The following is a 26286-nucleotide window of genomic DNA, read 5'->3' on the forward strand; positions in this document are numbered from 1 at the left end:
GTACAAAATTAAATTGTAGGCCGTTTCTCAATTTAATTTAGATCTAATCTAGGTCTAAGAGATATAGCCTAGTTCCTGACCTCATGGAACTTTCATTTATTTTGGTGAGTGGGACAATGAGATAGGATATTTATTCTAACAACACATTTTTATGTTCCTAAGCGCTATAAACACACTAAATAGGGAGTTAGAATAAAGAATTCCTAGGAGAATGGGGGCTACCTTAGTTAGAGTATTAGGGAGAAGCTCTCTGAGGTTATTTGGTGTAAAATCTGAATGATGACAGAAAGACGTCAAACTAATTTGTGGGAGGAAGAGGACACCAAGGCAGAGGAGAGAACATATGCAAAGACCTTGAGACATGATAGAAAATGATGTGTTTGAGGAACAGAAAGCAGGCCTGCTGTAGCTAGAATATAGTAGGTGGGAGAGAAAGAGGAGGAGAGGAGGTCATCAGGAGATTAAGCGTTCCCTGATACCTTTACAATGAAAAGACAGTGGTGGGTGGTGTGATTTAATGTAAGTGTGGAGATCACTCTGGTGGCAGTGTGGAGCATGGTATTTGGGAGACAAAAAGGAAACAGGAAAACAGGAGGTAATGCATTAGTCTAAACAAGAGCTAACTGAAGCTCTGGAAGTTGAAGGTGGAGACAGGTGGTTAGGCTGGGATAAATGTTGACAGTCAGGTCTACAATACTTGCTGAAATACTGAATGAAGGTTATATTTAAAAAAGAAAAAATATAGATGGCAATTTTAGAGTTTTAGTTTGAACAACTACCTGGGTGGTGGTGCCATTTACTGAGATAGGGACCATTGGGGAAAGAGCAAGTTTGGGGGATAAAAACAAGAGCTTAGTTTAAGACATTAAATTTGAGGTAGCTTTTTAGACATCTGAATAGACATATCTCATAGGTAGTCATCAATATGTGTCTGTAGTTCATGCCAAGGTCAGGATTGGAGATATAGATTTGGAAATCATGAGGATAATGAAATGGTGGAGGGTTAATAGACTGAACATTCCTCTAGGGTCAAAGGCGAGGTGGATTGGGCGGACTGGAATAAGAGAGCTGGAATGGTAGAAGGAGGAGTGTTCAGAAGGTAAGATGAATTGCGAGTTTGTGTGTGTTACTGGCGAAAATGATGCCTAAGTTAGGAGCACAGGAAGGAGGGACTGAAGTGGAGGGTGGAGGATAATGTGTCAGGGAATGGTGGTTGGTCCTCCCCTGGGATGGGAAGTCACTTAGAATGACTGCAAGAACAGAGATGGAGATGAAGACAGAGGCTCAGATGCTATAGCTGCCATGACTGAGGGGAAGGGACCTCAGTGTTGGTGGATGGAAGCAATCAGGAAGGATGGCGAGGACCAAATTTTGATGACTTGCCCTTTAAAGGTTCTGGAAGGAAGGAGAATAACAGCTTTAGGTGCACAAATTGGAGCAAGCAGGACATACTCTACCCCTATGTCTGAGATACAGGCCTAGGAGAGATGGGGGTGGGGAAACCAGCTTCAGGAAAGTGCCAGGAAAGCAGGATCTTCAAGGGAAATCTTAGTGCCAGTTAGAGCATCAGAATCCTCTTGGAGTCTTGTTAAAACACAGATTTCTGGGCCCTATCTCCAGAGTTTCCAGTTCTGTAAGTCTCGGTTAGGGCCTGAGAATTTGCTTTTTTTTTTTTTTCTTTTTTTGCAGTACGCGGGCCTCTCACTGCTGTGGCCTCTCCCGTTGCGGAGCACAGGCTCCGGACGCGCAGGCTCAGCGGCCATGGCTCACGGGCCCAGCTGCTCCGCGGCATGTGGGATCCTCCCGGACCAGGGCACGAATCCGTGTCCCCTGCGGACTCGCAACCACTGCACCGCCAGGGAAGCCCGAGAATTTGCATTTTTAATACGTTCCCAGGTGCTGCTGATGCTGCTGGTCCACAGACCACACCCTGAGATCCACTGACTTAGAGCCAGAAAGTGAAGCCAAGTCTCAGAGAAGAGGTTAAGGAGATTGTTGATGACAGACTGAACACCAGAGGTAACTGGGAAGTTTTGGAAGAACAGAAGGAGTGTGATAATAAATGAAAACGATCAGCTTGGCTATCTGCGGGTTCCTGGAGAAACCAGAGATGTGAGCTCTCCTGGGATCAGCCCTCGTTGTCTATGGAAGGAAGGTAATCAGGGAAAGCTTCATGGTCCAGGTCACTTCTATCGTTTAGAATGGTGTGTAGACCTGGAGGGTGGCCAGGGGTCTCAGGGGCAGCTCAACATCCAGGACAGCTCTGTGAGTGTGGAGCCAGGGAAGGGGCATCTTACTAGGAATGGGAGAAAATGCGACCTCTAAGCCACTGCTCTCTCCCCTGCAGAGAGGGGATGACTCAGCAGGAGGACAAGGCTGGTTGAAGAGCACCAGGTGGCTGAGGTCATGCGGCTCCAGCTATTGGATCAGCTGGAACTAGCGGTGATTTAAAGACAAGTTAGCTTAAAAGATATTGAGCACCTGTTTTGCACAGTGAACACTGGTGGGCACCATTGTGGCGGGACAGGTTTTGCCCGTTAGGCTTTCAAAATCCTGGAAGTGCAGGAAGGAGAGGAACTTGTTTATCCAGGACTCTTTCTCTTGCCAGTCCCTGGGTATGGCTGTTTCCAAGCACAGCTGGATCCAGGAGCTCAAGCCCTGTCATCTTGCAAACCAGCCCCTGCCACTCTCTCCTTCCCTCTCCAATATTTCAGCTATGTTTCGTTTACCGAATTGCTCTCTTTCTGGTGGCCATCAGCAGCCCAAGCTTACACCTTCCCACTCAGAAAACCCAGCGGAAAGAAACGTTTTCTTTCCTAATAGTCCCTCGTAAATTGAGGTGACTTACCAATCCTTGTACTGATCACTGTGGCCAGTGGGACAGAAGCTCTGATCTGACCTTATTTCATGTGCTCACCGCTGGAAAAGGAGGGGATGAATGGCGGGTTCTCTGTCACCTCCTTCTCAGCCACATGTGCTGAAAGGGAAGAAATTGATTTCCTAAAAGAAAATTAAGATAAGCTAGGATATACACTACCATATATAAAATAGATTAACAGCAAGGATTTAATGTATAGTACAGGGAACTATATTCAATACCTTGTAATAAACTATAGTGGAAAATAATTGAAAAAATAATATAGATATATACATATATATGTGCATAACCGAATCACATTGCTGTACACCTGAAACTAACGCAATGTTGTAAATCAACTATACTTCAATCAACCAAAAGATAAGTTCATATAAAAATGATAGTAATCATGTTTATTGAATGCCTGCTCTTTGTAAGGTATGATGCTGAGAATGCATTGTTTCATTTGATTTTCACCAAGCAAAAACAATTTGTTTTTGAAAAAAAGAACAAATTCATGTTACTGAAGCGCTGAGAGGTGGAGTCGGTCTATAAGGTTTCTGTGGCTTGTGTGTGGTGGGGCCGGACCTGGAATGAGTACTGGGTGGGGAGCAAGGACCAAGGGCAGTGTGTGTGTGTGTGTGTGTGTGTGTGTGTGTGTGTGTGTGTGTGTGTGTGTGTGTGGACGGGGTTCTGACTGAGGAGCCCGGAGAGAGCCACCCAGCGGTGGATGGAAGGAATGAATGGGGCCCGCACGTGAGGCAGAACAGTGACAGGTGGCCATGGGGTGGGGGACGCATTCTCAGTGCAGGGGCGGGCATCACAAACAGTGATGCAGCCGTGCCAGAGAGCAAGGCATGACAGGATGGGAAGAAGCTGAACACAGAAAACATCAAATAAGTGACGATGGACTTAATGAGGCTTTCCTGCACTCAGCTGTTGCTGTCACGATCACTTACTCCCCCTGAAAACACGTTAAAGCTGAGGTGGCACGAACGTTGAAGGAGAGAGAATTGGAGTCACGTGGATTATTGGTACCTCATTGACATGTTTGTGCAAATATTCATACATTTCCCATCTGCTTTTCCATTTCGCGTCATGAATCTGGAGCGTTTAGTTGCAGATCCACCCCCTTTTGCCCATAGGCAGAGTGGCGTTTAATTAGAATGAACCTGGGTAGAAAACATGTGAGTATGACTCCAACTTCAGCCCTAAGAGAATGTTCATTTTGTTACCTCATACAACACGTTAAGCAAGATTGTGGGAATGAGAAATTTACAAGGTATTTTCAGCGATTGTGAAGCTCACAAAACGATGCGCTGTTTCTTTTGCGGGTGTCCTGATGGAAAACTGGTGAGAGAATCACCAGGATCACAGTGTGCCAGGTGCGATTAGGTCAACGTGATGGATTTCTAGCTGCCCTTGAGAGGCACCCCTTCCCTCTTCCGTGTAGATTTCCCTCTCTTTATTTGCCTTCAATTGATCATAACAGCTGCAATAAAACCCACTTCAGCTTAATAAAAATGAATCAGAGAGGCTCATTCTATATATTCCAGCCCCACTCACCCAGTACTGATTATTGATCTGAAACATGCTATGCCTTAGCCTGGTAATGTTTAGCTTTATTTTCCCATTCAAGTTTCAGTAACAGCCGCCATTGCTGCAATGGAATTGCCCTAACAGAAAGATATTATAGCAGACAGGTCAGAAAATCTATCTTGGGTCAACAATTCGCCATAATGAAAATTGCAGATGCCCAAGATTGTTCACTGAGCAGTTAGCGGTTAGCAGATAGAGCAACGCTTTCACCCCGATACATCATATGCATAGGACTTGCTGACTCTCATCAATAAACTCAATTTATTGTTTATTGAATTGTTCTCAATTTCTTCAGAACAGCTGATAATTATGGCATTTAAAAATTGATTTTGCATAACCAATAACCACATAACCAAAGCCGATTTGGCTGTCATTGTTGCAAAAGGGAAAATGGCAGTGCTTTGCCACTGAATGTCCCCTGAAGAACTGTTAAGGCAGGTGAAACCCAAAAGCATCTAAGTCTTTCCAGATGAGCCGTTTTGCCAGCTCCTCATTGTAAACTGAGAAGTAGATATCTTGGAAATGACAGCAAAATGATACCAAGGCCATGGCTACCTTTACTTTTATTTTGCGATTTCCATCCTCTTCAAACCACAAAGCATACAGGTTGACGAGGTCATTTTGCCAAGGGCGAGAACCACAGAGCAGTTCCAAGATGGGAACATCAAGCTGTGTGTTCTGCCTCTTACTTTATTGTGAACAATAAACCCTGTAATATTCCATTCTATTCAGTAGAGGTTTATTGAGGGTCCACATGTCTCAAGCTCTCTGCTAGAGGCACAGGTTCGTATGATTTGTGTGCACCTTGTTTCTGTTCATGTTTGAAAGTGCCACGGGGATGTTTCTTGGGGTAGGCACTTCACTGTCAGCCAGAATTTCTGCTCAATTCCATGGTTTTCATGGCGTGCTATTGTGTCATCTACATTCTCACACAAAGCACACACTGAGGGGAGCAACTTAACGGTTGAAATTCCAGGTGCCATAACCTGCAAGCGGGGGAGGTGTGACAGGGCTCCATGGAGGTGGCTGGACAGACTCAGTACAAATATTGGAAAGTAAGATCTGACCTGGTAATCCCATGCAAATGCATGATAATTGAAGAACCCAGAAATTACAGACATTTTACAAAAAGAAAAGAATTGTTTATAGTCACCTAGAAATAACCACTGTTATTATTTTTGCTACTTTAATAGTTACTCTGTACGCACACACAGAGGCAATACACACATAGTCATACTTACAGAAATGCAGATATACCTATTTTACAGCCTGTTTTTTTCCCATTAAAAAGATACTATGGGGGCTTCCCTGGTGGCGCAGTGGTTGAGAGTCCGCCTGTCGATGCAGGGGACACGGGTTCGTGCCCCGGTCTGGGAGGATCCCGCATGCTGCGGAGCGGCTGGGCCCATGAGCCATGGCCGCTGAGCCTGCGCGTCCGGAGCCTGTGCTCCGCAACGGGAGAGGCCACAACAGTGAGAGGCCCGCGTACCGCAAAAAAAAAAAAAAAAAAAAAAAAAAAAAAATTTCTGCTCATTGGACCTGCAGGAAAAATCATCTACCTCCTCCAACATGTGTCATTAGTAAAATTAGCTAACTGTTAGGAATTTGCAAAGAATGATGGAATCCAGTGGCTTATTCACAGCTATAAGTGTTCTGTTGTCTGAACTGTGGTGGAATATTATTAAAATATGAAAATAAGCAGCACAGGGTCTCAGGCAGAAGCAGATATATAGAGTAACAAGATGACATCTCAGAATCTCAAAATCATTCTCCTGATAATTATACATAAAGAGCTTGATCTAGACTCTCTTTCATGTACTTAACTCCCAACTGAAGCCAATTATAAGTAGAGAACTTGACTTTCATACTTTATTATCACATCCTTTCTTCTCATCAGTTCCTTTATCTCTTATGGGTTGTTGGCTAATATCCTCCTCCAGGGTGGATGCAGAGGAGAGAGAGAGAGAAAGAGAAAGAGGGAGAGAGGGAGGGAGAGAGAGAGAGGGATTTTGAATTTAAATGACTTCATCTTGACTTAGAAGAATGTCTTCTATGTGGGCAGTGTGTGTGGAAATTCTGTTTTGCCTGAAATATCTGGGCAGTAATAGGGAAAGTTCTAGACTCATAGAATAATTGCTTAATGCAAAGAACAGCAGGAGTTGTAGAAAAAGCAGGCATTTGAGTGCTGGGGTGATAATGATTGGAATTCTGGGCTTGATATCTGTCCTGGGACCTTGTCGGTTTATGTAACCTCTCTTGGAGTCTTGGTTTTGTCATCTGCAAAATGGAGGTGGGATTACCTGTCATGCAGAGCCATTGCAAAGAATAGATACGATCACTGTGAAAAGTGCCCCACACCCAACAAACAGTCCTTGTCTCCTCTTCATTGCTTTCTACTGCTTGGGCACACACACAGTCTAGAACTCCTTCCTTGAAGCCTCCTTCTATGTAGACACATCTACACATGTACAGACAAAATACTTCCTTGCCTCTCCTCAGCTGTCACCTGTCCTCTTGTCCACTAAATCCTGCTACCGTTCTTTGGTGAATGAAGCTTTGGGATTTCAAGCTGTCAGCTCATTGGACCACAGTTTGGACCTGTCAGCTTGGTTATGGACCATATAGTATGTAAATAATGACACCTCTTAAAATATTTTTAATCCTTCATCTTGATGGATGCTTTTGTGTTTCACATTTGTCCTTTGAGTAAGAAGGAAACTAATAGTTCCTCTAGGTGACAGGGTAATTACACATCAAGAACTATGTTATAGCCCCAAGACTATGCTGAGATGTCTTGCTAAAGGCCAGAGTTTTTCAAAATCCCACCCCTCCTCTTGATGGTGTTAAGAGAAGAGAGATGCACTTTTAATTACACTTAAAAACTGGATCATCAGGAAAGTAAATAGCTATTGATGATTCAGCCCATTTCAGAATTGCCCAGAAGTTGAGGCCTGAGAAAATGTCTTGGCCTCGGCATCAGGCTAAGCAAAGCCAGTTTGATTGTGTCTGGAACTGAGTTCATGCCCCACATGCCCAGAAGTTCTCACAGCTAAAGGAAAAGATCTGGTCCATGGTCTTCGTTCTGTTTCCTTGTTTCTTCTCGGCATAATCTGATTTTAGTGAAATGATTCTGAGCCTCCCACATACCTACAGAGAAGGAAGGTGGCTGTAAAATACCCCACGAAAAGGACCCATCCAGGTTAATCTGATGAAGTCGTGCAGTGTAATAATGTATAATAGTAAAAGCTAACATTTATTGAGCCTTTACTATGTGCCAAGCACTTTCCATGCATGAATCCTCTCAAAAACCTCTTAGTTTCCCCATTTTACAGATGAGTAAGCCAATGCACCAAATAATTAAATGACTTCTCCGAGGTTATATAGGGGCTGACTCGAAACTGAACGTAGGCAGCCTAACTCTAAAATCTGTGCCATTAGCCACAATGTTGTATTGCCCGATATAGACCCACATACACAGTAGAAGCCCGATAGACTCAGAGTCAGGAGATCTGGGCTTAAGTGCTGCCACATGCTTGCTGTGTGCTTACAGGCAAATCCCGTGCGTTCTCTGATGTTTCGTTAGAAGGATGATAATACTGCTTTCCCAATCGCAGAGGAAAAATAACTCTATGATTTATTAAGAATATACTATGTTCTGGTATTTTATATACAGTTTAAATATTCCTTTAAAGCACTTGAAAGGGAGGAACAGTTACCTCCTGTTTGTGGCTTAAATTTTTAAATAACATACCCAAGACCTGTTAGATGAAAAGCTATCTGGATGCAAAGCCTACCTCTTTCTCTGGTGTGTAAATTTAGAGGGTAAACCTGAATACAAGACTCTGAAACTGAGAGGGCCACACTAGTCTGCACACACTCATAATGTTCCTCTTGATCAGCCCGCCAGCTGTTCTCTGTCCCCCACTCGCCGTTGCTGTTCCTTCACCCTGCCTCTTATTTGTACCATTTAGTGATTGCTCACTACGTGCCAGGAACTATGCAATGCGCTTTTCATCCTTTAATACTCAAAGTAACTCTATAAAATAGGATTTGAGGGCTCTTTTCTAGGTTGTTCACTTTTGAACACAAAAAGGAAGAAAGGAAGGAATGACAAGAGCAAGAAGTAACATTTTATTGACCACTTACTATGGGTTCGGCAGTGTTCTTAGAATTGTATGTAGGCACTACGATTCTTGCCGAGGTACAGGGTGATGAACAGAAAGCCCACATCAGGCAGTCTCACTCCAGATCCAGTAGTCTCAGCCATGTCTTGTTCTCAAGGTGCCTCCTCGGGGTGGATACTTTCATTCTAATTTGCCCAGGCAAAGACTGAAGCTCAGAGGAGTTGACTTATGACACGCACCTAGTATGAGTCAGAGCTGTGATTCAAACTGAGCTTCCCCAACTTCGAAAGGCCGTCATTTTCGTATTGTGCCATGTTGCTTCACTAACCTGTCCTTCAGTCACTGAGGCCTGCACTGATTCCAGAACTTCAGTGTGAAAGGCACTCTGTGACACTTGAAGCCACATTTAAATAAATCCTCTGAATGTGACCCTAAGCCCTAGATGATGTCCCTTTGTGGGACCACATCAGCTCTATAACTTTAGAGGCAAAGAAAGCTGTGGGATAAAGCAACCCAGTGGGTATCAGACTGAGATTCAACGGTAAGATGTGGGACCCCTATTCCTTTGGTACAAATGGTCCCCCAGACCTGTGGTTACACCTTAAATGAGGTATGATCACTTGTGAATGTGTGAGAGATATTTGAACACACCCCAAAACAGAAGAGCTTTCCTTGCTTCTTAGGGAGAGTGACCTCATCCTATGACATCTCAAACAAAATACCTTTCTGAATCAGATATCCACCCAAAATTTAGGGGCATAAAACAACAATTTTATTTAGTTCACAGTTCTGTTGGTAATTCGGACAGGGCTCAACTGGGTGTTCTTCTGGTCTGGGTAGGGCTTGGCTATTTTCAGTGGGCCCCTTCACGTATCTGGGGCCTCATCTGGGAGGGCTGGAACCATTGGGGCCCTCCTTCAAAGGGTCTCTCATCCTCCAAATGGCTAGCCTGAGCCTGTTCACATGGAGATGGAATGGCTCCACGTCCAAGAACAAACGCTGCAAGGTCTAAGCTGGAAATTTGCACAATGTCATTTCTGATACATTCTGCTCATGAAAACAAGTTATAAAGTCAACTAGTATTCATGGGGTGAGGAAGTAGATTCCACTTCTTGGTAGGTGCTTCAATGGCTGTATGGCTGTATTTGTAATCTATCACACTTTCCTTACTTGGTTCCTTCCATATGGAAATTTCCCAATTCTTTTCTGCTCACCAGTCACCACAAATCTCATTTATTTCAGAGAGTCAATCTTACTTGAAGCCTTCCCAGTTACACAGACCATTTCTATTCCCTTCTGGCTATGGTAAATAATTTAAATCATAATTATATATTATCTTCTATAATTCTTTATGTTGAATTATTTTGTTTGAAGTGAATATTGCCACTCCTGCTCTCTTGCTGGTGTTTGCCAAATAGAGCTTTGTTCTTCCCTTTATTTTCAACATTTCTATGTCATTTTGTTTGAGGTATGTCTCTTGTAAATAGCACCTACCAGAATTTTGGTATCTCACCTAATCTCAGAATCTTTTAATGCAGCTGTTTGATGCATTTGGGTTCATTATAATTCTTTTTTACCTTTACCTCTATTGCTTTTCTTGGTTCCTTTTTCCTCCAGAGTTTTGAAGTCATACATCTTATCTCTTTCCTCATAGGAGTTAACTTTATATTTTCTTACATGTATTTAATCTCTATACACTTCCTTAGTCTAACCAAGACGTTTAGCATGCTTTATAACTCCCTTAGCTTCTCCCATGCCTTACTGAAATAACTTGAGGTTCAGTTCTATGTAGTTATTTCTCCCCATTAATCCTGTATTCTCCTTGGAAAACAATTCTTTCTTAATTTTCACCATACATTTATATACAACACTAGGGGAAATTGATAAATTAAGACAAATTTTTGTATACCTAGATACACTACTCAAAGTTCAAATTCCTATGGTTGGGAAATTTGCAATTTTAATATACTTTTTCTTTTAAAGTTTATAATTAATTTTACAAAGGTACATTTCACAGATAATAAAATTCACCAATTTTAAATACAGTGCAATAAGTTTTTTTTTAATTGAAGTACAGTTGATTTACAATACTGTATTATTTTCAGGTGTACAGCATAGTGATTCAGAATTTTTTTTTAACATCTTTATTGGAGTATGACTGTTTTACAATGGTTTGTTAGTTTCTGCTGTATAACAAAGTGAATCAGCTATACATATACATATATCCTCATAGCTCCTCCCTCTTGCATCTCCCTCCCACCCTCCCTATCCCACCCCTCTAGGTGGACACAGAACCCAGCTGATCTCCCTGTGCTATGTGGCTGCTTCTCACTAGCTATTTATTTTACATTTGGTAGTGTATATATGTCCATGACACTCCCTCACTTCGTCCCAGCTTACCCTTCCCCCTCCCCGTGTTCTCAAGTCCATTCTCTACCTCTGGGTCTTTATTCCTGTCCTGCTCCTAGGTTCTTCAGAACCATTTTGGTTTTTCTTTTTGTTTTTTAGATTCCATATGTATGTGTTAGCATACGGTATTTGTTTTTCCTTTCTGACTTACTTCACTCTGTAAGACAGTCTCTAGGTCCATCCACTTCATTACAAATAACTCAATTTCATTTCTTTTTATGACTAAGTAATATTCCATTGTATATATGTGCCACATCTTCTTTATCCATTCATCTGTCAATGGACACTCAGTTTGCTTCCATCCTGGCTATTGTAAATAGAGCTGCAGTGAACATTTTGGTACATGACTCTTTGAATTGTGGTCTTCTCAGGGTATACGCTCAGTAGTGGGATAGCTGGGTCATATGGTAGTTCTATTTTTAGTTTCGTAAGGAACCTCCATCCTGTCCTCCATAGTGGCTCTATCAATTTACATTCCCTCCAACAGTGCAAGAGGGTTCCCTTTTCTCCACATCCTCTCCAGCATTTATTGTTTGTAGATTTTTTGATGATGGCCATTCTGACTGGTGTGAGGTGATACCTCATTGTAGTTTTGTTTGTTTGTTTGTTTGTTTTTGTGGTACGCGGGCCTCTCACTGTTGTGGCCTCTCCCGTTGCGGAGCACAGGCTCCGGACACGCAGGCTCAGCGGCCACGGCTCACGGGCCTAGCCGCTCCGCGGCATGTGGGATCTTCCCGGACTGGGGCACGAACCCGTGTCCCCTGCATCGGCAGGCAGACTCTCAACCACTGCGCCACCAGGGAAACCCCTCATTGTAGTTTTGATTTGCATTTATCTAATGATTAGTGATGTTGATCATCCTTTCATGTGTTTGTTGGCAATTTGTATATCTTCTTTGGAGAAATGTCTGTTCAGGCCTTCTGCCCATTTTTGGATTGGGTTGTTTGTTTTTTTGATATTGAGCTGCATGAGCTGCTTGTATATTTTGGAGATTAAGCCTTTGTCAGTTGCTTTGTTTGCAAATATTTTCTCCCATTCTGAGGGTTGTCTTTTCGTCTTGTTTATGGTTTCCTTTGCTGTGCAAAAGCTTTGAAGTTTCATTAGGTCCCATTTGTTTATTTTTGTTTTTATTTTCATTTCTCTAGGAGGTGGGTCAAAAAGGATCTTGCTGTGATGTCTGTCATAGAGTGTTCTGCCTATGTTTCCTCTAAGAGTTTTATAGTGTCTGGCCTTACATTTAGATCTTTAATCCATTTTGAGTTTACTTTGTGTATGGTGTTAGGGAGTGTTCTAATTTCATTCTTTTACATGTAGCTGTCCAGTTTTCCCAGCACCACTTATTAAAGAGGCTGTCTTTTCTCCATTGGATATTCTTGCCTCCTTTATCAAAGATAAAGTGACCATATGCTCGTGGGTTAATCTCTGGGCTTTCTATCCTGTTCCATTAATCTATATTTCTGTTTTTGTGCCAGTACCATACTGTCTTGATTACTGTAGCTTTCTAGTGTAGTCTGAAGTCCGGGAGGCTGATTCCTCCAGCTCTGTTTTTCTTTCTCAAGATTGCTTTCGCTATTCATGGTCTTTTGTGTTTCCATAGAAATTGTGAAATTTCTTGTTCTAGTTCTGTGAAAAATGCCGTTGGTAGTTTGATAGGGATTGCCTTGAATCTGTAGGTTGCTTTGGGTAGTATAGTTATTTTCACAATGTTGATTCTTCCAATCCAAGAACATGGGATATCTCTCCATCTGTTTGTATCATCTTTAATTTCCTTCATCAGGGTCTTATGGTTTTCTGCATATAGGTCTTTTTGTCTCCCTAGGTAGGTTTATTCCTTGGTATTTTATTCTTTTTGTTGCAATGTTAAATATGGTAAATAGGAGTGTTTCCTTAATTTCCCTTTCAGATATCTCATCATTCATGTATAGGAATTCAAGAGATTTCTGTGCATTAATTTTGTATCCTGCTACTTTATCAAATTCATTGATTAGCTCTAGTAGTTTTCTGGTAGCATCTTTAGGATTCTCTATGCATAGTATCATGTCATCTGCAAACAGTGACAGTTTTACTTCTTCTTATCCGATTTGGATTCCTTTTATTCCTTTTTCATCTCTGCTGTGGCTAAAACTTCCAAAAGTATGTTGAATAGTGGTGAGAGTGGGCAACCTTGTCTTGTTCCTGATCTTAGTGGAAATGGTTTCACTTTTTCACCATTGAGAACAAGATTGGCTGTGAGTTTGTCATATATGGCCTTTATTATGTTGTGGTAAGTTCCCTCTATGGCTACTTTCCGGAGGGTTTTTATCATAAATTGGTGTTGAATTTTGTCAAAAGCTTTTTCTGCATCTATTGAGATGATCTTATGGTTTTTCTCCTTCAGTTTGTTAATATGGTTTATCACATTGATTGGTTTGCATATATTGAAGAATCCTTGTATTCTTGGGATAAACCCCACTTGCTCATGGTGTATGATCCTTTTAATGTGCTGTTGGATTCTGTTTGCCAGTATTTTGTTACTGATTTTTGCATCTATGTTCATCAGTGATATTGGCCTGTAGTTTTCTTTCTTTGTGACATCTTTGTCTGGTTTTGGTATCAGGGTGATGGTGGCCTCGTAGAATGAGTTTGGGAGTGTTTCTCCCTCTGCCATATTTTGGAAGAGTTTCAGAAAGATTGGTATTAGCTCTTCTGTAAATGTTTCATAAAATTTGCCTTTGAAGCCATCTGGTCCTGGGCTTTTGTTTGTTGGAAGATTTTTAATCACAGTTTCAATTTCAGTGCTTGTGATTGGTCTGTTTATATTTTCTATTTCTTCCTGCTTCAGTCTCAGAAGGTTGTACTTTCCTAAGAATTTGTTGATTTATTCCAGGTTGTCCATTTTATTGGCATATAGTCGCTTGTAGTAATCTCTCATGATCCTTTGTATTTCTGCAGTGTCAGTTGTTACTTCTTCTTTTTGATTTCTAATTCTATTGATTTGAGTCTTCTCCCTTTTTTTCTTGATGAGTCTGCCTAATGGTTTATCAATTTTGTTTATCTTCTCAAAGAACCAGCTTTTAGTTTTATTGATGTTTGCTATCGTTTCCATCATTTCTTTTTCATTTATTTCTGATCTGATATTTATGATTTCTTTCCTTCTGCTAACTTTGGGGTTCTTTTTGTTCTTCTTTCTCTAATTGCTTTATGTGTAATCTTAGGTTGTTTGAGATGTTTCTTGTTTCTTCAGATAGGATTGTATTGCTATAAACTTCTCTCTTAGAACTGATTTTGCTGCATCCCAAAGGTGTTGAGTCGTCATGTTTTCATTGTCATTTGTTTCTAGGTATTTTCTGATTTTCTCTTTGATTTCTTCAGTGATCTCTTGGTTTTTTAGTAGTGTATTGTTTAGCCTCCACGTGTTTGTATTTTTTACAGTTTTTTTCTTGTAATTGATATCTAGTCTCATAACGTTGTGGTCTGAAAAGATACTTGATATGATTTCAATTTTCTTAAATTTACCAAGGCTTGATTTGTGACCCAAGATATGATCTATCCTGTAGAATGTACCCTGAGTGCTTGAGAAGAAAGTGTATTCTGTTGTTTTGGATGGAATGTCCCAGAAATATCAATTAAGTCCATCTTGTGTAATGTATCATTTAAAGCTTGTGTTTCCTTGTTTATTTCCATTTTGGATGATCTATGCATTGATGAAAGTGGGGTGTTAAAGTCACAACTATTATTGTGTTTCTGCTGATTCCCCTTTTATGGCTGTTAGCATTTGCCTTATATATTGAGGTGCTCCTATGTTGGGTGCATAAATATTTACAATTGTTATATCTTCTTCTTGGATTGATCCCTTGATCATTATGTAGTGTCCTTCTTTGTCTCTTGTAATAGTCTTTATTTTAAAGTCTATTTTGTCTGATATGAGAATTGCTACTCTTTCTTTTGATTTCCGTTTGCATAGAATATCTTTTTTCAACCCCTCACTTTCAGTCTGTATGTGTCCCTAGGTCTGAAGTGAGTCTCTTGTGGACAGCATATATATGAGTCTTGTTTTTCTATCCATTCAGCCAGTCTGTATCTTTTGGTTGGAGCATTTAATCCATTTACATTTAAGGTAGTTATCTATATGTGTGTTCCTATTACCATTTTCTTAATTGTTTTCAGTTTTTATTATAGGTCTTTTGCTTCTCTTGTGTTTCTTGCTTAGAGAAGTTCCTTTAGCATTTGTTGTAAAGCTGGTTTGGTGTTACTGAATTCTCTTAGCTTTTGCTTCCCTGTAAAGGTTTTAATTTCTCCATCGAATCTGAATGAGATCCTTGCTGGGTACAGTAATCTTGGTTGTAGGTTTTTCCCTTTCATCACTTTAAATATATCTTGCCACTCCCCTCTGGCCTGTAGAATTTCTGCTGAAATATCAGCTGTTAATCTTATGGGGATTCCCTTGTATGTTTTTTGTTGCTTTTCCCTTGTTGCTTTTAATATTTTTTCTTTGTGTTTAATTTTTTTAGATCGATTCATATGTGGCTCAGCATGTTTCTCCTTGGGTTTGTCCTGTATGGGACTCTCTGTGCTTCCTGGACTTCCTGGCTATTTCCTTTCCCATGTTGGGGAATTTTTCAACTATAATCTCTTCAAATATGTTCAGCCCCATTCTTTTTTCTTCTTCTTCTGGGGTGCCTATAATTTGAATGTTGGTGTGCTTAATGTTGTCCCGGAGGTCTCTGAGACTGTCCTCAATTCTTTTCATTCTTTTTTCTTTATTCTGTTGTGTGCTAGTTATTTCCACTATTTTATCTTCCAGGTCACTTATCCGTTCTTTTGCCTCAGTTATTCTGCTATTGATTCCTTCTAGAGAATTTTTAATTTCACTTATTGTGTTGTTCATCATTATTTGTTTCCTCTTTAATTCTTCTAGGTCTTTGTTAAGTGTTTCTTGTTTTTTCTCCATTCTATTTCCAAGATTTCGGATCATCTTTACTATCATTACTCTGAATTCTTTTTCGGATAGACTGCCTATTTCCTCTTCATTTGCTTGGTCTGGTGGGTTTTTACCTTGCTCCTTCATCTGCTGTGTATTTCTTTGTCTTCTCATTTTGCTTAATTTACTCTGTTTGGGGTCTCGTTTTCACAGGCTACAGGTTCATCGTTCCCATTGTTTTTGGTGTTTGCCCCCCATGGGTAAGGTTCGTTCAGTGGGTTTTGTAGGCTTCCTGGTAGAGGGGACTGGTGCCTGTGTTCTGGAGGATGAGGCTGGATCTTGTCTTTCTGGTGGGCAGGACTGTGTCCAGTGGTGTGTTTTGCGTGTCTGTGAACTTAGTATGATTTTAAGCAGCCTCTATGCTAATGGGTGGGGTTGTGTTCCTGTCTTGCTAGTTGTTTGGCATAGGGTGTCCAGCACTGTAGCTTGCTAGTCATTGAGTGCAGCTGGGTCTTAACTTTGAGATGGAGATCTCTGGGAGAGGTTTTGCCATTTGATATTATGTGGGACCAGAAAGTCTCTTGTGGACCAATGTCCTGAACTAGGCTCTCTTACCTTAGAGACCCAGGCCTGACACCTGGCCAGAGCACCAAGACCCTGTCAGCCACATGGCTCAGAAAAAAAATGGAGGAAAAAAAAGAAAGAAAGAATGAATGAATGAATGAAATAAAGTTATTAAAATAAAAAAAATAAAAAGTAAGTAAAAAAAAAAAGAAAGAGGAGACCATCCCAACCAAAAAACAAATCCACCTAGGATAGCAAGCACTAAGAAGTATACTAAAAACAAAACAAAACAAAACAATGGACAGAACCCTAGGACAAATGATAAAAACAGAGCTATACAGACAAAATCACAAAGAAGCATACACATACACACTCACAAAAAGGGAAAAAGGAAATATATATATATATATATATATATATATATATATATATATATATATATATAAAGTAAGAGAGCAACCAAATCAATAAACAAATCTACCAATGATAATAAGCTCTAAATACTAAACTTAGATAAACATAAAACCAGAAACAAATTAGATGCAGAAAGCTAGCCCCAAGTCTACAGTTGCTCCCAAAGTCCACTGCCTAAATTTTGGGATGATTTGTTGTCTATTCAGGTATTCCAGAGATGCAGGGTACATTAAGTTGATTGTGGAGATTTATACCACTGCTCCTGAGGCTTCTGGGAGAAATTTCCCTTTCTCTTCTTTGTTTGCACAGCTCCTGGGATCCAGCTTTGGATTTAGCCCCACCTCTGCATGTTGCCTGAGGGTGTCTGTTCCCTGCCCAATTAGGATGGGGTTAAAGCTGTTTAGGGGGCTCTGGTTTACTCAGGCCAGGGTAAGGGAGGGGTATGGAATGCGGGATGAGCCTGTGGTCGCAGAGGCCAGCATGACGTTGCAACAGCCTGAGGTGCGCCGTGTGTTCACATGTGTCCTCCTGGGGAAGTTGTCCCTGGATCACCGTGATTCAGTATTTTTGCAGATTATACTCCATTATAAGTTATTATGAGACAGTGGTTATAATTCCCAATATATCCTTGTTGCTTATCTATTTTGTATCTGTTAATCCCATACCTCTAATTTGTAATGCAATACGCTTTGACAAATATAAATGGTTGTGTAACCACAACCAAAATCAAGATGTGGGCATACCTTCCTCAGAGATATTATAGGTTTGGTTCTAGACCACCACAATAAAGCAAATATTACAATAAAGAGAGTCACACAATGTTTTTGGTTTCCCAGTGCATATAAAAGTTATGTTTGCATTATCCTATAGTTCTATTAAGTGCACAATAGCATTATATCTAAAACACCAGTGTACAGAAAAACAAAATGTAAAAAACAAAACAAAACCAACGTGCATATCTTAATTTAATAACACTTTATTGCTAAAAAATGCTAACCATTATTTAAGACTTCAGTAAGCTGTAATCTTTTTGCTGATGGAGGGTCCTGCTTCCATAATGATGGCAGCTGACTGATCAGGGTGGTAATTGCTGAAGGCTGGGGTGGCCGTGACAGTTTCTTAAAGTAATACAACAATGCAGTTTGCTGTATCGGTTGACACGTCCTTTTATGAATGATTTCTTTGTAAAATGTAGTAGTGTTTGATAGTATTTTACCCACAGTAGAACTTCTTTCAAAATTGAAATCTATCCTCTCAAATCCTGCTGTTGCTTTATCAATGAAGTTTTGTATTATTCTAATTCTTGTGTTGTCATTTCAACAATCTTCAGAGCATCTTCACCAGGAGTAGAGTTCATCTCAAGAAACCACTTTCTTTGCTCATCCATACAAAGCAGCTCCTCATCTCTTAGTTTTATCCTGACATTGTAGCGATTCAGTCACGTCTTCAGGCTCCACTTCTAATTGCAGTTCTCTTGCTATTTCCACCTTATCTTCAGTTACTTCCTCCACTGAAGTTTTGAGCCCTTCAAAGTCATCCATGAGGCTTGGAATCAACTTCTTCCAAATTCCTGTGAATGTTAATATTGTGATCTCTTCCCATGAATCACAATGATGAATCCTTTGCAGAAGGCTTTCAATTTACTTTGCCCCGATCCATCAGGGGAGTCTCTGTCCATGGCAGCTATAGCCTTACCAAATGTGTTTCTTAAATAACAAGACTTGAAAGTAGAAATTACTCCTTGATCCATGGGCTCCAGAATGGATGTTGTGTTAGCAGGCATGTAAACAACATTAGTATCATTGTACATCTCTATTGGAGCTCTTGCTTGACCAGGTGTATTGTCAGTGAGCAGTAATATTTTGAAAGAAATCATTTTTTTCTGAGCAGTAGGTCTCAACAGTGGGCTTAAAATATTCAATAAACCATATTGTAAACTGATGTGCTGTCATCCAGACATTATTTTATTTATTTATTTGGCTGTGTTGGGTCTTCGTTGCTGTGCATGGGCTTTCTCTAGTTGTGGCGAGCGGAAGCTACTCTTCATTGCAGTGCATGGGCTTCTCGTTGCGGTGGCTTCTCTTGTTGCAGAGCAGGGGCTCTAGGCGCACAGGCTTCGGTAGTTGTGGCTTGCAGGTTCAGTAGTTGTGGGTCGCAGGCTCTAGAGCACAGGCTCAGTAGTCATGGCGCACGGACTTAGCTGCTCCGTGGCATGTGGGATCTCCCTGGACCAGGGGTCGAACTCGTGTCACCTGAATTGGCAGGTGGATTCTTAACCACTATGCCACCAGGGAAGTCCCATCCAGGTGTTATTGTTCCATTCATAGAGCACAGGCAGAGTAGAGTTAGCATAATTCTTAAGGGACCTAGGATTTAGAGGGGTGGTAAATGAACACTGGCTTCAACTTAAAGTCACCAGCTGTGTTAGCTCCTAACAAGAGAGTGAGCCTGTCTTTTGACACTTTGAAACCAGGCATTGACTTCTCCTTTCTAGCTATGAAAGTGCTAGATTGTATCTTCTTCCAATATAAAGCTGTTTTGTCTACATTAAAAGTTTGTTGTTTAGCATAGTCACCTTCATTAATTATCTTCACTAGATCTTCTGGATAACTTGCTTTAGCTTTTACATCAGCACTTTCTGCTTCACCTTGCACTTCTATGTAATGAAGATGGCTTCTTAAACCTCATAAACCAAGCTCTGCTAGCTTCAAATCTTTCTTCTGTAGCTTCATCACTTCTCTCAGCCTTAGTAGAATTGAAGAGGGTTAAGGCCTTCCTCTGGATGAGGTTTCGGATTAAGGGAATGGTATATCTGGTTTGTTCTTCATTCGGACCACTAAAACTTCCTCCATATCAGCAATAAGGCTGTTTCACTTTCTTATTATCATTTGTGTGTTCACTGGAGTAACACTTAATTTTCTTCAAGAACTTTCCCCTTGCATTCACATCTTAGCTAGCTGTTTGGTGCAAGAGGCCTAGCTTTCAGCCTATCTCAGCTTTCAATATGCCTTCCTCACTAAGCCTAACCATTTATATAGTTAGGTTTCAATGATTTAAAACAAGAGACTTGCGATTCTTCCTTTCACTGCAACACTTAGAGGCTATTGTAAGGTTATTAACTGGCCTAATTTCAATATTGTTGTCTCTCAGGGAATAGGGAGGCCCAAGGAGAGGGAGACAGATGGGGAAAGGGCCAGTCAGTAGAACACATAAATTTATTTATTTATTTATTTTTTGCAGTACGCAGGCCTCTCACTGCTGTAGTCTCTCCCGTTGTGGAGCACAGGCTCTGGACGCGCAGGCTCAGCGGCCATGACTCACGGGCCCAGCCGCTCCGCGGCATGTGGGATCTTCCCGGACCGGGGCACGAACCCGCGTCCCCTGCATCGGCAGGCAGACTCTCAACCACTGCGCCACCAGGGAAGCCCCCCCCACACATTTATTGATTAAGTTCACTGTCTTATACAGGCACAGTCCATGGAGCCCCAAAACAATTACAATAGTAACATCAAAGATCACTGACCACAGGTCACCATAACAAATATAATAATAATGAAAATGTTTGAAATATTGTGAGAATTACTAAAATGTGCCACAGAGACACAGAGTGAGCAAATGCTGTTAGGAAAATGATACCAATAGACGTGCTTAACCAGGGTTGCCACAAACCTTCAATTTGTTAAAAACATAGTATCTGCAAAGTGCAATAAAGTGAAGTGCTATAAAGAAAGTAAGCCTGTGTAGAACATTTCCATCACCCTGAAAGTTTTCTATGGAATGCATTGCAGTCACTTCTCTCCATCCTTCTTCCATCTCCCTATGGTAGCTTTATCAGAAACCAAGTGACTGGGAATTCCCTGGCAGTCCAGTGGTTAGGACTCCATGCTTCCACTGCAGGGGGCCCAGGTCCGACCCTTGGTTGAGGAACTAGGATCCTGCAAGTCACACAGTGCGGCCAAAAAGAAAAAATCACAAAGGAACCAAGTGACCACATATGCATATTGGACTTTCTATTCTGTCCCAATATCACACTACATTGAATACTGTAGCATAGTAAGTCTTGCAATCAGTTTATATAAATCCTCCAACTTTGTGTCTGGCTCCTGAAATCTCTGTTCCATTAGCTCAGTAGTCAACTAGTGACTGGAGAGAGATTTCCTTGAACTCTTGGAACCAATAAAGATTGCAGACTGTGCTGAGGGACTCTGCGTGCCTGTCGGGGCACTCCTTCAACACTCAGCTAGGAAGCTGATGGCTCCAACGTAGTCTTTATTTCCTGCTCTTGCAGAACCTCAAGGTCAGAAGGAGAGGAGACCTGGGACCTTCTGCTTTCCTGAGCACACACATAGCCCTGAGCATACACATGGCCTCTGAGATTCCCATGAATATGTTGGAGCTTTTCAAAGCCCTAACAGACATCTCATTTTCTAGCTTTTCCTTCCAAGCTTTTTGGTTAGTATATTGCCTATTCCAACTGTACCTTAGGCAGCAGCAACTAAAACATCAGCCTGCAAAGGTTTTCAAAAAATGCCCCATGGGAAGCAGCTTTAGCTTTGGACCAGGTGATAAAGACAAAACCTTTGAGCCTGTCTTCCAGGGAGCCACCAGAATGAGAACAAATAATTACAAGTCTCTTAAATGAGGCCCCCTTGCTCCTTCTGGTAACGGGAATGAGAGGTGTTATCTTCATGGCTACTGCTAAGCTGAAAAGCAGGGGATGGGACTGGGGTAAGTTAAAATGCCACAAAGTTCTCTGTTCTGACTGAGAATCAGCTGTTTTTGCTGAGTAAGTGCTATCCAGACTGCTGAAAGGTTTTGGTTAATTTTCAGAGTTCTGAAAAAGTTGATTCTGAAAGTTTTTATCAGTGTTTTTTCATTACTTTTATGGAAGGATGGAATTTAGGTCTCCTGACTCCGCCATTTTTGCTGCTTTCATTCCTCTAGTTGATTTTTTTCTTGCTGAAGAGTTGTATTTTCTTGATTCTTTATATGCCTCATAATTTTTTATTAGAGCTTAGGCATTTTGAAGTTTATAATGTTGGATGCTGGATTTTGCTGTATTTCTTTAAATATTGTTGGCCTTTGTGAAGGTGGGTCCAGAGCTGTCTTTATTCAGGAGCTGATTTTGCTCTATTGCTAATTAATACCCTTCTGAGGACTCTACCCAATGCTTTATATATTTGGTGGGTTTTCTACCCTTCCTGGTTTGAACACAGACTCTTCCCAGCCCTGTGGAAGCCGCAGGGTTTATTACATCTACTCCCTTCCAGTGCTTCTTCTCCAGATTTGGACATTTTTTTCTCCTGCATGTGCAGATTAGACCGAGATGTAAGGGGACCTCTCTGAGTTGTGTCTTTGTGCTGGTCCCTCATCCCTGGTATTCTGCCCTTTGATATCACTTTTGTCATTTAACATCTCTGTAATATGAAATAGCTCAGCTCAGCAACTGCTGAGATATTTGGCTTCTCTCTCTCTGCACTGAGGCCTGGAAACTCACCCCAAGCAGTAAACTAAGAAAGTGGCAGGACTGAACTTGTTGGGTGTTTTTGTTTTGTTTTTGACTTTCAGGCCGCACTATCCTGTACTGCCTGTTGTCCAATAAATGAAAACCACTGCGTCGTCTCTTCTGACTGGTTTTCCAGTGGTTTAAAGTAGTTCTGCTCATTCAGTCCCTGATACTCTGTCATGACCAGAAGCAGAAGCATTCATTAACACCTAATTAACACAGATGTAAATCATTCTTTGTCTTATCGGTCTTTTCATCACTGTTTTTTCCCTTACACCCGAAACTTTCCTCCTGCTTAGATTTATTTTTGTTTTGCAGAAGTATATTCTGGTAGAAGAGATTCTTGGGTGGTATGCCTTCTGAACCTTTGTGTGTCTAAAGCTGGTAAATTCCTTCATTGGTTGGCTTGTCAAATAAATCTATGTTCAAAATCAATATAGCTTTAAGACATTGCTCTATTGTTTTCCAGAATCTAGTGGTTTATATAAGGTTTCGAATTCCAATTTGTTGATTGTGTTTTTCTCTTTAGAAGCATTTCAAATGTTTTGTTTTTCTTGGAATTCAAAAATACCTGTGTTCCATGAGACAGAAACTCAATTGCTTCAATGGTAGGAGGATATAGGAGGATATTTTAAAAATCTAGCACTATGGAAAAAATGTGTGAAAAATGAAGCTTTCCCCTACAGATTTTTATGAGTTCCTAGTCACCTGTGCACTCTCTCTGATGCTTCAGGCTTGCTTTTCATTCCTGTCTGTGTCCTTATTTCTTTGAACTTCCTCATCCAGTCTGCCAATAGCTCTTGCCTGCTTTTGTAGGATATTTTGGGTCCTGTGAACCAGGCCTGTGCTACTTGTTTCATTAACAGTCATCCGCTTTGTGTAGAAACATAGTCTGAAAGTTTTATTAACCATACAAAAAAGCTCAGAGAATTATCTGCTAAAACTTAGAGATTTTTTACAGTTCAGAATACAAATGTTCTGAAGTTAGGTGTATCAACTGTGCAGCTAGATCTAAAAGAAAAATGTTTCAGGTAGAAATTCAAGTTCTGATATGAGGGTAACATATACTTGCTGGTAAATCTTATAGCCTGGGAAATTAATTTGAGGCTTAAATGGGCACAAAAGAATGATATTAGAGGTGGTAATGTGTTACAGGGAGCATTGAAATGCCCATTTTCATTTTGTGAATTGTTCTTAAATTATGTCATGTCTTTAAAGTTGAAGCCAGCCCATGGAAGGCCACGGCTGTTGATTAAAAGCAGGAGAAAGAGTTTTGCTTTAATGTGTGTTTTTAACCTAGTGTATCTGCTACACAGGATAAAAAATGACTATCCCCTTTCCAAACATTCAGCAGAGAAGAGGAAAAAAAGGATGTAATCTGGGGTAGATGCTTTTTGTAAGAATATGGTTTCTGAAATGCAAGTTTCAATATCATTGTACTGTAGCATAGTCTGACAGAGGTTTGATAGACACTCAAAAGGTGAAAAAAGCTAAGTTACAGGGCTTCCCTGGTGACGCAGTGGTTGAGAGTCCACCTGCCAATGCAGAGGACACGTGTTCGTGCCCCGGCCTGGGAAGATCCCACATGCCGCGGTGCGGCTGGGCCCGTAAGCCATGGACGCTGGGCGTCCGGAGCCTGTGCTCCACGAAGGGAGATGCCACAACAGTGAGAGGCCCACGTACCACAAAAAAAAAAAAAAAAAAAAAAAAAAAAAAAAAAAAAAAAAAATCTAAGTTATATTCTTTTGGGATTTTAACATTGTGTACAATGAAATACGAGTTTAAATACTTCGATCAACAATATTTGTCAGTGTTCCTCTCTATGGCTGCAGCACAAACTGTTTTCGGTGCCCAGTATGTATCTTTATGGCTGAACTAGGTTTATGAAGGGTTTTGTTTTCTAATGGGCTCTGGACAAGTTGCAGAGTCCAACTATACACTCTGGAAGGGGAGAATATGCAAAAAGAGGTTGGAAGAATAAAATAAAAGGATATGAGAGAATACACACTTAGGAGTTAACCTTAGAAAACAGGGTAAAATTGCTTCCAAATTTCTGGTGTTAATTTTTGTGTCTTCTCTACGCTCTCCCCAGCAGGTATGTGGACTTGCTGATGGAGTGAGTCCCAGAATAGCTTGTCAAGGTCACCAGAATGCTATGGATGGGGCGCCTACTGGAACAAAGGAGCCTAGGGCTGGGCTTACTTAATGCACCACTGTTCTAGCCTCTAACCTTCTTGTGTTTGAAATGCAGATGGCAGAAAGTGACAATGACAGAATGTTAATTTCAAATAGGCCCTGCCCATGTTGAAAGACTGGTAGAAAAGAAGAGCTCTTCTGAAAAGAAATGCTTTCAAAAAAATTTTTAAAGGACAAAGCGGAAACAGGATGTTCTGAAGGCAGTGCAGAGAAAATGTCAAGGTCCAAGGTTTAGGCAGATATACAAGCATGCTCTCCAATGTAGAAAGATCTACATTGGATTTGGGAATGAAGATCTTAAAAATATATTCAAGAGACTACTGAGATATAGTTGGGTGAGATAGGAATCTTGGGCAATATGGATTCCTTATAACAAATGCCTGGTCTCAGCAAGGATGAGCTCCTGTTACAGAAGAAACAGCATGTGGTAGAGAGGGAGAGCCTGCATGGCTCTCCATTAAGTTGTGCACAACTTTGGTGTGCAGTCAAGCTAGTTGGTGAAGAAACTTTGGACAGGCCTGATTCAGGGAAGTTTTAATTTTTCAAAAAGAAAGAAAAGCAAAGAGTCAAGCGTTTCTATCTTGGGGAAAGAACTTATGAGAGCAGAAATGATTAATCCCACAAATGCCAGCTGCTTACATTCAAATTGGCACTTTCGTACATTACTGGTGACAACTGTAAACTAGTATGATTCTCTTGAAAGCAATATGGCAACATAAAGCGAGAACTGTAGAGAAAGTCACAGCTCTTAGCCCAGGAATCTCACCCTGGGGAATGGGTCCTAAGGAAATAATTCAACCCAAGCAAGACATCTACGTGCCAGAAAATATTCATTGTAGCAGCTTTATAAAAACGACTAGAAAAATGCCTCTGAGAAACAATATATGTATAAAACAGTTGTGAAATACTTTAGTAAATTATGCAATATTAAGTCTATGGAATATTATTCAGCCATTAAAGTTATAATTATGAAGACCATGAATAACAAGGAAAAATGTTCACACTATGACGTTAAGAGCAAAAAAGCTGACTTAAAACACAATGTACATTATGATGGCATCTGTTTAAAAATATGTATGTGAGTGGAAAGAAAGTGTGCACAACAATATAGTTATGTTAGTTTGATGGACTTATGGATGATTTATTTTCTTTTTTCAAAATTGGGTTTAATAAATGATATATTTTAATAAAGTACAGTGGAAATAGAACTGATAAAAATATTAAATAATGGAATAAAATTGGCAAAGAGGATATATAAGGCAATGCTATATGACGCTTATGGAAATTTTGTTGCTTTAGTTCAGCAGAGGAAAATCACTATAAATATGCACAGTATAATTTACCTTTCATAATCAAAATGGCCATGCAGGTGAAGTGAGTCCAGTGGAGCTGTTCTAAGCCTTGGCATTATGTGTATGGTTTTCTTTCCACTATCACCAGTTATGGAGATGGAGTGTAAGCAAAACTGACCAAAGCACTAGCTTATCAGAAACAGATTTGCCGACTCCTGATTCCCCATCCCCAGTGACTACTGCCACTGTCCACTCCCACCAAAACTTCCCTCCATGTGTTTAATATATCCAAGTGAATATGTAATATGAATGTGTCCTTGTGTTTGCGTGTATGTGTTTACTTTTAACGTTTAGAAATCATGTACTATTTTATACATACAGAAAAATATATGAAACCTATAAGTGCAGTCTACTAAATAATCATG

The 26286-nt window shown here is 40.6% G+C and overlaps 1 protein-coding gene across 1 annotated transcript in view; it reads right to left on the reverse strand.

The window, feature by feature from the left end:
* Positions 1-2927: 2927 nt before the first annotated feature.
* Positions 2928-26286, reverse strand: part of ST6GALNAC3 (ST6 N-acetylgalactosaminide alpha-2,6-sialyltransferase 3) — a 701711-nt gene continuing 678352 nt past the window's right edge. Inside the window, exon 4 of the mRNA XM_067005641.1 lies at positions 2928-2977. Coding sequence (XP_066861742.1) covers positions 2965-2977 — 13 coding nt within the window. The 3' untranslated portion in view covers positions 2928-2964. The remainder of the gene's footprint in view (positions 2978-26286) is intronic.

The sequence above is a fragment of the Kogia breviceps genome, chromosome 1, assembly GCF_026419965.1.
Source record: "Kogia breviceps isolate mKogBre1 chromosome 1, mKogBre1 haplotype 1, whole genome shotgun sequence".
Classification (NCBI taxonomy): domain Eukaryota; kingdom Metazoa; phylum Chordata; class Mammalia; order Artiodactyla; family Physeteridae; genus Kogia; species Kogia breviceps.